Raw genomic sequence first — 12,737 nt, 5'->3', positions numbered from 1 at the left:
ACCTAGATCTGTCAAAGGGTTACATAATTTGGCTAAAATTGTGGAAACTGCCCTTTATCTCGTTTTGGTTGGTGTTTGTTGTTTTCCATGTATTTTGAAGTATTCAAAGTTCTCCACTGCAGTTATAAAACACTTCCCTTTAAGTTACAACATTTAGTCCTGATATTTAAGTCCTTTTGTTCAGATTGAGTGTCTGTTTTGTGTTTTAAATTGTATACCTATACTGGAGTGGTCATCTCACCCTAAAGCATGAAGTTCATCTGAATGAGCAGAGAGCTAAGTGAAAGGCAGTGCTGTGGTAACTGGTAGTAGTATAATTATGGTAGTGCTTAAGGATTTATTGGGAGTGTGTAAGCAGAGGGCAGAAAACTGTGAGCGTAGGAACTGTCTCAATAGACAAGGCTGAGTCATGTTGGATGAAAAGATGTAGAATGTACAATTGGTGAGGGCTGAAACTGTTAACTGTTTATTTTTTAGCTCTAAATTTTTTAGGAGGGTTTAGATATGGGTGACTTCAGCAGATGGAAAGAAGAGGGAAAGGAGAGAAATCTAGCTTGAGTTGTAAAACAAGCAGAGCAATGGAGGCACCTATGAATGAAGATGATAGAGGAGAAACAAAATTACTTCTTTATGTTACCTGAGATCAAAGAAGATCATTCAAAATTTGTGTTCCAGTGTCCTGCTGAAGAACCTCAGAGGATGCTCCCAGTGACTGTGGTCACTGAAGAATCCTCCGCATTTTTTTTTTCCCAGAGACCCACACATGACAGGAAGAGAAACATGTCCTTAGTATATGTGGAAGAAGTCTGGTTTTGCTGATTAAAACCTCAGCTCAATGGCCTGAAAAAATATGGGCTAACATATTTCAAGCTTGCCTTTGTAAGCTTCAATTTACACTATAATAATTGGAACATATTATCACCTCATCTAGTGTGTCTTTTCCCATAGGACGCAGTTCCCAATTCTTTAGAAGTTTCATAGTTGTAAGGGAACCGAGGAGTTGAGAAGTGGAAAACACGCTGACTTTGAAAGAGAAATACTCCATTTCTTTGGATTTTCTTTTCTCATATTGCTTTTAATGCTTCAGAGTAGCCTTGTCCTAGCTACTCTGTTCACCCTAACCCAAAACCCTAACCCTAACCCACAGATGTACTTTGGAATCTGCTTGTGATGCCTGCTTCTGTGTAGGACTTGATGCTTCTGATTTAAATGTTTGAAAATGGCCAAGTAGTCTTTTTCAAGGATTTTAAATTCTTAGGTAAAAACTTTAAGTCACTTGGGTAAATTTTCCGCACTCTATACAAGTGTTTGATTCAATCAACTGTCTAAATTACTTGGTGTCTATTTGTCAGCCTTTTGCCTGACGTTCTAAGGCTTGTGTTTTCCAGCTGTACCTAGGTTAAGCGTTGGAGCTGCCAATGTTTTGAAGGCCTTGCAGGAGTATGTTCTTCCAGTCCCTTATGAGAGGTATTTTCAAAGTCCATGTATTGATACCAGGAGAACTGGTTACAGCTTTTCTTTCTAACTTTCTACTGGAGAGAGTGATCACATTTCCCTTCAGAGTTTTTGGCACTCTGTGTTTCTTCAAATTTCCTTTTTGAAATGCAAAAGCTCTGCAGCCTTAGCTGGCTCCCCAGCTTCTTGTGCATCAGTTGTGGGGCCATTAGCTCTCTGCTGCCTGGTTTTCAATGGCTGGGTCTCAATGAGGAAGTTGGGAAAATGTAAATACAAGTAGAGTGAAAGTACAGGCATTCGCAGACGTGTTTTGATTGCCTGTAGTGCTGGAAGTCAGGGGTGCTTCGGAGACAGCTGGTAACTTTTCTGTTAAAACTGCTAGTCTTCAAATATATCTGTAAATCTCTGTAAATCCTGTTGATTAAATCTTAATTTGCCTATGAACTGTCTAAATATTTGCATAGATATTACTTGTGTCGAATGAAATAAGTCAGATCCCCGTGAAAATATTTTTTCTAATGTTACTTGCTGTTGTCCAAGTGTTTCTGTCTGTCATCAATTTCTTTAGGGGAATGGAAGCATTAAAAGTCATACTGCTGAACTGGAATAGTCACAAATTTGGTCCACTGGGCTTACACTGCTGGAAATGTCCTTGACTTGAATGCTTTCCTTCCAATAAGAAATGGAGTGTCCCTATTCAATCCCTGCTGGAGCAACCTGTAGAGAGTTTGCCACTGTTGACTCTTCTGCTAAAGGTCAGGGAATAAGGTTGCTCTAGGTTGCCCATGCTGATCCCCTTGGAGAAGTGAAGTCTTTGAGTTATGTCCATAAATGCACCAGCTCCTCTTGGTTTAATTTTTGATTTGCATGGTAATCTGTGGGTCTGTCAGAAGGGATTCCCCATGTGTGCTGCAATTTAAACCCTCAGTGGGTGCCCTCACCTTCTGAGGGTGGAAGGTTTGGGCTTGGAACAGAGAAATTGACTTTCTGTATTTGATAAAGGGGGATTTCTGTATAGCTGTCAAATGAGTGCTGCTGCAGGCTTTCCTGTTTATTTGATCTTCCTTTTTTATCCAGTGTGGCAGTTTAGGTGTTCTCCTAATTTGTGAGAGATGTGGGGTGTTACAAGGCAATTCAGGAAACCAGCAGAATTAAGGTCCTCCTTTAAGTATTATTTGAAGTGGTATTTTAAGTCCAGGTCATGTATTACTTACTTTTATTTTAAAATGAAAGATGTTGCAATTCTATGTATTATGACCCCCACATCTTACTAAGTTAATGGGGTTATCTTGAATGGTCTGAGTAAGTAGGCAAGTGTACTTGGGGCTGTGTCAGTTTTTATGCTGTTTTCCACTTCCAAACTTGTCTATTACTTAATAATTGCAATTTGTGACCAGAATCTTCTTTTCCCGGGCAAGTACCTGCATTTGTGTGTGGTGCCAAGAGGGGGCAGCAGCTTCCTTCCATTCTTCAGCATTAACGAACCTTTGAGAAACAGAACCTATTGTTTCATGGGTTGGTTTTTTTGTGGTTTGGTTGGTTGGTTGTGGGTTTTTTAATTTTAAAAAATAGAAAAACTTTATTCATTAGAGCTATTTCTAGAAACATGTAATCTTAAAATAATTAACATCCAGTTTAATTGACATCCTGTAGCAAGTAGTTTGCAGATGGCACATACTACACTTAAAAATTGTCCTCTCTATATCAGTGAAGCATATGTCCAAACACTCATAAACACAGACAAGTATAATTACGTACAGCTCTGCATTCATGACTTGCTAAAAACCACTTGATTTTCCCCATCAATTGCTTTAAAAAAATGAGTGCTCTGCTCTCTTACAAACTCAGAGACAAGCAGTGAAATGTTTTATCTCTTGTTTGTGGATGGTTAACGCTTTCCAAAAGAAGGGACCAAATGCACTGACAAAACATGAAGTGAGATGCCAAGTAGGTTCATAAATACTCCTACCTGCACTTCACCAGTGCCCTTCAACCGTGATACAGAATCAGCCCTTGTCACATTCCTGGAATCTTTGCTGGAACAGACACTGCCCATAGTCATGACAGGTGAGGAGAAACAAGGAAAAAAGGAGATGACAATTGTGTTTTGCTCTAGTCCAGGTTCAGACAGAAGCTTCTTCGTTGGAGAAAGAGGAAGGTCAGTTCACGTTGACCCCCCATTGTCTTTTCTCTGCTGGTGCTCCTTTCCAGAGACCACCAAATGACAGTCCAGTCTGCAGGCCTTGCTTGTTGCCATTAACCAGGTGATCAGTATGTCAGCAGAGACTTATTTATGTCCTTGGTGGTGGTCTTTGTACAGTGATGCGGTTGTATTATAAAGGGGGGAGGATGGACCATGACTTCATATGTTAAAAAGTTACCTATATACATGAATACTTAAAGGAGTGTGAATGCCGTCTGCAAGGTCTTTGTAAGATAGTAGAAAACTTATTGCAGCATTGTTATCAAAAGCATGGCTCGCTTTGTGTTGTGGCTTGTCAGAAAAGGTTTGTGTGGCCTTTTATGACGAGATGCTGAAAGTGCTTGATGCGTGAACCATCCACAACCTTTCCACATCCACGTATGACACCGGCATTTCCATATAACAGGCATGCTTTATCCAGGTCACCTTATTCAAATTTTATAAAACTGTCTGTCAGAACAGATGGTGTCACTTAAGGATAAAAAGCTTAGCCATAGATGTGAAGAAAAGCTGCCTCTTCAAGTGAGGTCTGCTAGCTCGTCTTAGTCTTTATCGCCCCTGTCTTTCCCTGCTTGACAGAGGACTTTTCACAGGTTTGTGGTTGGTGTTTTCAGAGGCCTTTGAATTTTTGGGTAGGTTTGATTTGTTGCTATAGCTCTGGACAGGTGGCAGCTTATCTGTCTATCTCAGTTCACCCATCTGCAAAATGGTGTTTGCCTGGGCCAGAGAAATTAAGATGCACAAAACACATTTGCAAAGACTGGTTTCTAGTATATGCTCAGTGGGTTAAATTGTTCTGACCATGGGCAGGGTGGTGGGTAATATTACTGCCTGGGTCTTTTCTCCCCTTGTTTTATGGCAAACATCACCATCTTCTCTCCTATTTTCCACTCCTCATTAAGGAAGACTCCTGATGACGTCCCTGTCGCTGCTCAGACATCACCCATTTGTGTGTTTCTGTATTGTTTGTTTTAAGTTGGTCTTGGTGTTTCTCTTCAGCCTACAATTTTGGCTCCCTCCCTACCTTTTTGCCTGCTTTCTAGTAGGCAACATACATGTGTTTTCAAAGTCTATTATTGTCTGTTGTCATCTGATTTGGCTGAGAGACTGTTACAAGCTTTGAATAATTTATTATGTTTGTAAGTTTTCTCATTCTTTTTGGTAGCTCAGATTTAGTAGGAGGAAGTGCTGGATATTCAGGGTACTGTTCCTCTTCGAGTTAGCCAAAAATGCAGATTATTAATACATTAATAATACAAGGGAACTTTTCCAGTAAAGTCTATTAAAATTCTGTGTCTAAGCAAAATTATGGATTCTTGAGGTCTATTCAGGGTGATTATTCAGGGCACAAATGCCTTAGTAACACTACAGTGTCATTTTTGTTGACTTTCATTTTTTACCATGGCAAAAAAATATGTTGTGCTTTAACTTGATTAAGTTGTCTCCTTCCTGGATTTCTCTTTTTTATGCTTGTGACTATACAAAAATAAACAGGATGATAATCTCTTAGATGTCACATGGCAGAGCAGTAGCTGTGCTGTGACTGTCTAAGTAATGAATTAACTCAGCCCAGGACAAGAGGTTACTAAATAACCTTTGCCTACTGTAGATGGCAAAGGTTTCTCAGGACTTACAGCCACTTAATGTGAGCCAAAGCCTAAAGAAATTGGTGATGTTTGAATGAAAGTCTCCAAATTCTCATGTCCAGACTATACAATGAGATAGCACAGAAAGTTAGATGTGAGGCATCCTCCTTATCATGGGTAGCAGGAATTTTCTCCAACTAAGGATGGCTTCCCTCTTGTCTTTATCTAGTTTAGAAATACTTTATCTGACTCCTTGTCGTGTGTCCTTAATGGATTGTAGGACTGTACCGGGGGGAGGAAGGGGGCTTCAAAAAAAGGAAGCCCTCAGGAGAGGTTTCTATTTTAAGTTTGAAACTGATTGTGCAGAAATGGCACCTTCCTTTTAAATAAGTATGTTCTGTGAAACTCACTCTATCTTCAATAATTCACAGGCATTGCACTGGTAGTCTTGTTAACCCCACAAAGCTATGGCAGGGTAATTTTCAGGATAGGTATCAACAACACTGATAAGTTTCAAATGAAATGGTAAATTGTGCTTTCACACTGTACTAATCACAGCGTAGACTGGAGGTCAGTACAAACTTACATCATAGCTGACACTGGAAAGAAAAGGGCAGTACACAATTTTTTATTATGGAAAATATTAAGGAAAAAGGAATGCCACAACATAACCTTGTCATTCCTTTGGTCTGGCCTGATTACAGGCTGGGGAGCCTTTAAGAGGCCCACTTGCTGAGCAAAGCTTACCTGATTTTGGAGAGGGTGAACAGAATAATACAGATGGATTTCTACAAGGTTGCTTTTCAGTGAGCATCTGATCCTGCAGGACTGCTTTGAGAAAACAGACTCCCTTCTCTGAACTCTCTTCATTTTTTTACTTTTTGTTTTAATGATAGTGATTGGCCAAACAGGTAAGTACAGTTAGGTATCTTCTCCTGTATTGGGACCTAGAGCCTGATATTCCCATCCTGTGTAGGGAATATTCTGTGCTTCAGAGAGGGTTCCACCAAAATCTGCCCATGGAGTGAAGGACTGCCAGCTCTCTGGTAGTCAGTGGGAAAAATCTGAAGGAAGTCTATTTTAAAAACTTAATCTTCCCAGTTTTAACCATGCCAATGATGCAGATCAGCCATGGGATTCACAAGGTGCTTCTAATTATTAGAATCCAACCTCCTGTGTTTTATTTGGAAATTTTTTTGTGTTTTAAATATAAGGCACCAGCTGGAAATGCATGCTAACATTTTTTTGGCATGAGTTGTAGGTAGCTGACACCATTTTTTACACTTTCTTACCTCAAGAGCCACCTCCTTCGGTTCCCTCGGTCAGACATGCAGTTACAGGGCTGCCCCTGTTCCCAGCAAAGTCAGTGACCTGCTGTCAATACCAATAGCACAGGCAGGTCCTAAGTGCCAGGAGCAGTTAATATTTAACCTTCTTGTGGACTCTGGCTTGGCTTTTCTGTTCCAACCCACTGGGAGTGCCTGCTCGGGGAAGAAATTTGGTATCAAAACACCACTGAAAGTCTCCCCTCACCAGAGGATCTGACTCTTTTCTCGCACAATCTCTGTAGATGCTGGAGAGACATCCAGAGCTGACAGGACTTCTGAGTGTGGAAATATCCCAAAATGGCACGTACTCTAACCTTCACTGTGGAATAAAGGTTTTTCAACCTGTGACTTTTTATAAGGCTGCCTGTGCTATACCTGCATCTGGCTTTGGCAGTGAGGACAGGCTGATGCAGACAAGCTGGAGTTTGATGTATCAGCATGTAAAAAGCCATTCAGAGGATGCACATGAGGATGGGCACTGGCACTGGTAAGATTCAGGCAATCCTCTTTCATGCCTATACCAGGATTTTGTATCTCTACCACTATTGGGATAGAAAGATGTAGGGTAGGAAGTTCCTTTGCCTATCTGCTGCTAGGGTTGCTAAAAATTTCCTAGGGCAACGTGGAGAGGCCCAAGGCTTTTAGTGTTAACCATGCTCAGCACTCAGATGTGAACCATGAAGCACCACGGCAATGACCAGATGTGCTGCCTCTGTCCCTGTCAGCACAAAGCCGCTGTGAAGGGAAGCTGAAGATGTTTGAGGATGCATTTTAACCCAGCTTTGCAGGTTTATTGGTTACTTTTTACAGGGGTGGGGATGAAGGCAAGGTGTAAATTGAGACCAAACTTTCCATTAGGCTAAATCAGCTGTGTTAAAATGGATTTGAATGACAGCAGAAATGGGCAGATCCTGCCAAGAAGATTTTGACACTCGTACCATGCTGCAAATGTGCCAAGCATGTGGCAGAAATATGCAAAAAGTTCATTATAATACAAGTGGTGTCATCTGCTGCCTGGTGCCCTTGCATTGCTGTGTTCCTTAGCTGCCTCATTAGGTGGGGAGTAGGCCTGATTACTGACTTGTTTGTCAAGTGACAAGTCAGGCTAATTAGTTGTGTGGGCAGAGGATTGGTTTCAAGCTCATCAGGAGGGCATCCTCATCCTTTCCTCAATCATATGCATCCTGCAGCGGGGTTTGGCACAGGAGTTTGTTAGTGGGTTCTTCTTTTCTAGAGCTTATGGACAGAAAATTTGGGCTAAATGGGGCACAGAGAGAATCTTTTTTTAGCCTGTCACACTGGAGCCGTGAATTGCAGCAGCGCAACTGGCACTTTTGCAGGGCGTAAGGAACGCTTCCTTGTCACCCTGCAGGGTATGTGGCGGGAGTGGGCGTGCAGTGATAATCGAGTCACCGAGTGAAGTGGCAGGCCTGTGTGGCTGATTTACAAATACCAGTGTTCTTTATTTACACAGACATGTAAACAACAGAAGGTAAACAACACCGCCCAGCTCGGTCTAACAAACAGGCTGCTGCTGTTTCACTTCAGGACCTGAGGTGTTTTAGACATTTCACAGAAACTGTATTGACAGCAAACACAGGAAGGCTACGAGGTTACCTTGACTCTTTCTCCTCTGCACGGGAATCGCATGCACGGTGCGGCAGCATGGGGGAATGGCACCACCTGAGGCTGCAAAACAAGGGTATGCAAAGAACCCACTCAGAGCTCGCCTTAAGTTCGCGTCTGGCCAGAGTCAGCAGTATTTGTGAGCAGTACCACTGCAACCAGTCTGTCCTCTGACAGCACTTTCCACCCAGAGATCTGAAAGCACTCTGTGAACAGACCGATCAATCTTCGTTGCCTCCTTTGCAAATCATCCCGTTTATAAACAAGGAAATAAAGGGAGGGCCTTCAAAGAGTGGCTTTCCCAGAGCTCAGGTTTTGCTGGTCTCGTTTCCCAACCTTGTGCTTTAAGTATAGCACCATTCTTTCTTCACAGAAGTTTATTGCTTCTTGACATTTTAGGGCACGCTTTTGAATTCAAAGAAATGCCCCAAGCACTGGAGGTAGAAGGGCAGTGGACGGTCCCAGTCATGACCAGAAGCTGCTCTGCTCCAAAGCTGCCCCTGCTGAAAGAGGAGCCAGCTGCTGTGCGATACATTGCACCCAATCCCAAGCTTTTTCAAGTTTTTCTGAAAACGGAACTAAGGGAAACATTAGCTGCAAAAGAAAAACTATTCAAAACCAACAGTGCTGATGTGCTGTCTTTCAGATTTAACTGCAACAGTAACCCATACACACACTGTGTTTCAGTTCGTTGACATACTTCTAACAGAAATGTTACACTAAATTTGTAAGACAGAAAAATACCTAGTGGAGAAATGAAGAGTTCAGGAAGTTTGCTGCTTTGTGCCAAAGAACAAATTTCCTTACAGTTTTAGCAGCAAAAGAATGAGCTAGGGCTTGAACAGCATTGAATTCTCAGCTGTAAATTCTGTAAATTCACATTTTGGTTACACACACACTTCCTAAATAAATAAATAAAAAAATTAAAATAACTTCTCCAGATTAACTGGTATTGGATATGGTGTTTGGTTCTGATTTTTTGGCTTGATTTCTTTTTTTTTTCCTTTTTTCTTTTCTTTTTTTTTTTTTTTTTTTTTTTTTTTTTTTTTTTTTTTTTTCCTGTTGTGGAGTGATAACCATGGCTTGAACCCAAAACCAGTTTCAGCCTTTCTACCTGTTTTCTAACATGAATTGCAAGTTCAATGGGCTCAGCTTGTATGCTAGATCAAATTCAAGCCTGTGAGAATTGCTGCTAAAAAAGCAGCTGGGAAGTTGTGTTTGAGCACAGTATTTAAATACTCAGCTGCCTTCTCTCATGCACATTATGCAGCAAGAAGTTTAACTTCTATCCTTCCAGATAGAACTACAGCCCTATCTTCAGCTATCACAGGAAAGGAGATGAATCAACACAACCATAAGATACACCATTTACAGCTGCCAGTACAGCAGCAGGTAAGATAAAGACAGAAAAAGAGGGCTGTTTTTCTTAAATAGTCATTCCTGCAATCCTTTCAAACCCCCAGGTGAAAAGGAAACCTAAGAAATTCTCCTTAAATAAAAGCTATGTACAAATTGCACACATTGCAAATGGAGCACTGAGATCAGTTACAGAAAATAAGATGTACAGTCTTCACTGATAACATCTCTCTTGCTATAAACAGTGATAAACAGCATATGCTTTCTTCAGATGTCAGAACCCAGCAAGACAGCAATATTATGTACACAGGGCTTGTTTGCCTTCTGCCTCCCACAGCAGAGTCCTCCAAACTCTGTTTTCACTTCAGAAAGCTGTGCGGTGATGTTCCGGCGCACCGTGCCGCTCCTGCTCGGCAAATCACAAGAGAGCTGTCATTGCTGTCTGGCTTATGGGCTTTAGGCAGTCTCTGGGCGTGGAGTAACCCTCGCCCCCCAGAGCAGTTTGCTGGGGCTTCTGGTAGTCTGTGCTGTAGCTCACGGAGGTCAGAACACCATTAACTTTGGGTTTGTCGTAGTTTATGACACTCTGGGGTGTCTGATAGTCTCCGTTCCTGGTGTCGGTTTTACAGGAGCTGGAGAAGCTGCCAGTGGTAAGGGAATGTATCTGAGATGAGGCGACAGGAATGTTGTAGCCGTTCTCAGGGGGGAAATTATTTTCTCTTGCTATGTGCCGCTCTATGATGGGGGTGGCGTACTCGGGCTCTTGGCTGGTCAGGGGCAGAGCATATTCATGCCTGTTAGCTCTGTGAGGGCAGTGATAGTGATTTTCAAACTCAGAACTCCCCCTTCTTCCCTCCTCTTTGGTGTCCATGGGGCGAAAAGTAGATCCTTTACGTGTTACCGTCCCAGTTCCGATCATGAGAGGCTGCTGATAATCTAAAAGGAAGCATGAAATGCTCAATAAGGCATAGATTGGTTATCTTATGTATATAGTACTTATGCATAGATAGGTATTTTTTGTTGAAAAACTACTCTGTGATTGTATCGAAAGTGTGGTTACTGGGGATGTGAGGAAACCTTTTCCCAGGAGTGATCCTGTAACTTCCTTCAGCGAGCAAGAGTTGCAGAAGATCGCAGAAGATCTTCCACAGAGAAGCTCCAATCTGCCACCTCTTTTTCTACTCCCTCCCTCCCTTTTCCTACCTACCCTCCCCAAATAAATTAACATGTCTGAAGTATACTTGAAAGCCCTAAAAAAGAGTGAGGTCAACAAAATATTAGCACCAAACTGGACAAAGGACATTGCATGAAGATCCACAAGCAAGAAGTTCTCCAAAATGAGTGTTCCACTTTTGGAACAATTAAAATGCCCAGAGGATTCTTAACGAGCCGGCTTTATTTAAAAGGCATCTCACAGCAGCTGACTGACAAGAAGGATGAAGTTAGGCAAAACGGCAGCCAAGAGAGTCAATGGAAGTGTGAAATGTGCTAAGCCAGCTCAGCACGGCTGCAGGCATGCCAAGGGGGACGAGCTTGGGGGGAGAAGCAGGAATGGTGCTGCTGGAGGGACTGGGCAGTCACCCAGTCAAGGGGGATGGCAGGGATACAGCTGGCCTAAGGCAAACGGCCTGAGCAGGAGCAAGGAGCAGGATGGAGGAAACACGGCCTCAAGAAGCACATGTTTGCACCTCCAGCTAAGGTAGGTGCCAGGCTGCCGTGTGAGGAGATCTGAACGAGAAGGTTTTCTGAAAAAAACAAGCAGTACTATTATGAGGAAAGTGAATGTTCTAACTTTCTCGCTTTGGCGCTGGTGACAATCTCTTACAGATACCAAGGGTGGCCTGAACAGCTCTAGTAAATGACACTGCTAAAGTATCGTGTTTTCAGGCAGGCGTGAAGAAGTTAGCTCGGTTTCTGTTCTGGCATCGCGGTTCATCTGACATGAGCGTCGAATTCGATCCCATATGTCCTGTGAATCTTTTTGGCAGTTTCTGGCTGTGTCCCAAACTTCAGCATGTAGGGTGAAGGTGTTATGATATTTCTCTAAGTAAGTAGTGCAGCGCTCCCCAGCATCGCTGCCGCCATCCTCAGAAATCTCGCTCAGGATGGAGCATCGCGGCTTCCTCCTGGCTGCCTTTGGGAACCAGCAGGCAGCTGGGGGTCTGAAGTGAGGGAATTCCATGTAGCATGATAACCTATATGCAAACTGAGTGCTCCCTGCAATTAAATTATTAAATGGCACATTTCTAGGTTGCATTCTTATTTCATGGTTTTTTAATTTTAAGGAGACTGCAGGTGAAATGCTAAGGCTGGGAATATGCCTGAGCCAGGCTGAGAGTTCAAACTTCCCACAAACACAGCAGGAGGGGATGGTGGAGAGAGCAAAGATTCCCCAGACATGGCCAGGGTAACAAAAAAACATATTTTGTGAGCAACCTTTATTCATTCTCTTTCCTTAAAGCTGCTTTATAGGTCTCTGCATATTTATATTGAAAGTTTCTATAAAGGATTGAAACTGTCTTTGAAAGATATTGAGAGAAGCACCATATGGAATTGCAGTAACCATCCATTTGTTTTTAAAATGTATTTCTCTGCCAAACACAATGAAGAAATTCTAAGGAATTTCTAAGGTCTGGAGGCTAAAGACAGGAAACTAATCTTCCTTCAAGATTGCTGATCACTGATCCCATGAAATGGCTGGTCTCACTAGCCTTACCAGACAGACTGGACTAGGCAGGGATAAGATGTGCTAAGAGGACTTAAAAAATCATCCCTTTGGGATGCAAATAGTACTGATGCTCTTTTATTGGGATTTGCTCTATCTAAACCTGGAGCCAAGGTAGCACAGGAGGAAGTGCTATGGTCAGCTTACTTCCTCCCTGCCTCCTCTTCAGGAAGCCTCATCTCCCAGATAGTTCAGGAAAGCTGCACAGGGATCTGAGCACAACTTCCATCTAGGCATGAAATCCCACCTTAAACCAACTAAGTAATTTTTTTATTTGATCAGCAGCAAGGGGCATAATATTTTGTTCCATTTCCAGAGACACTCGTGTTTAAATAGAAACACAAAAATTAGTCAGCAAAGGGAAGCAATCCTACCCTAGGCACATTCTTGCACTTCATCCATGCCTGAGTGCCTTCCATCATTACCTTCAGCTGCAACTATTTCAGAGTCAGGAAAGT

General features: G+C 42.3%; 1 protein-coding gene across 1 annotated transcript in view; it reads right to left on the bottom strand.

The window, feature by feature from the left end:
• Positions 1-8,049: 8,049 nt before the first annotated feature.
• Positions 8,050-12,737, bottom strand: part of DCBLD1 (discoidin, CUB and LCCL domain containing 1) — a 45,986-nt gene continuing 41,298 nt past the window's right edge. The window contains exon 15 of the mRNA XM_041424026.1: positions 8,050-10,490. Within this exon, the coding sequence (XP_041279960.1) occupies positions 9,973-10,490 (518 nt within the window). The 3' untranslated portion in view covers positions 8,050-9,972. The remainder of the gene's footprint in view (positions 10,491-12,737) is intronic.

Source organism: Onychostruthus taczanowskii, unplaced genomic scaffold, assembly GCF_017590055.1.
Source record: "Onychostruthus taczanowskii isolate IOZ18803 unplaced genomic scaffold, ASM1759005v1 scaffold8, whole genome shotgun sequence".
NCBI classification, from domain to species: domain Eukaryota; kingdom Metazoa; phylum Chordata; class Aves; order Passeriformes; family Passeridae; genus Onychostruthus; species Onychostruthus taczanowskii.
Note: the sequence above shows the minus strand (reverse complement) of the source record. Positions and strands in the feature narration are given on the sequence as shown.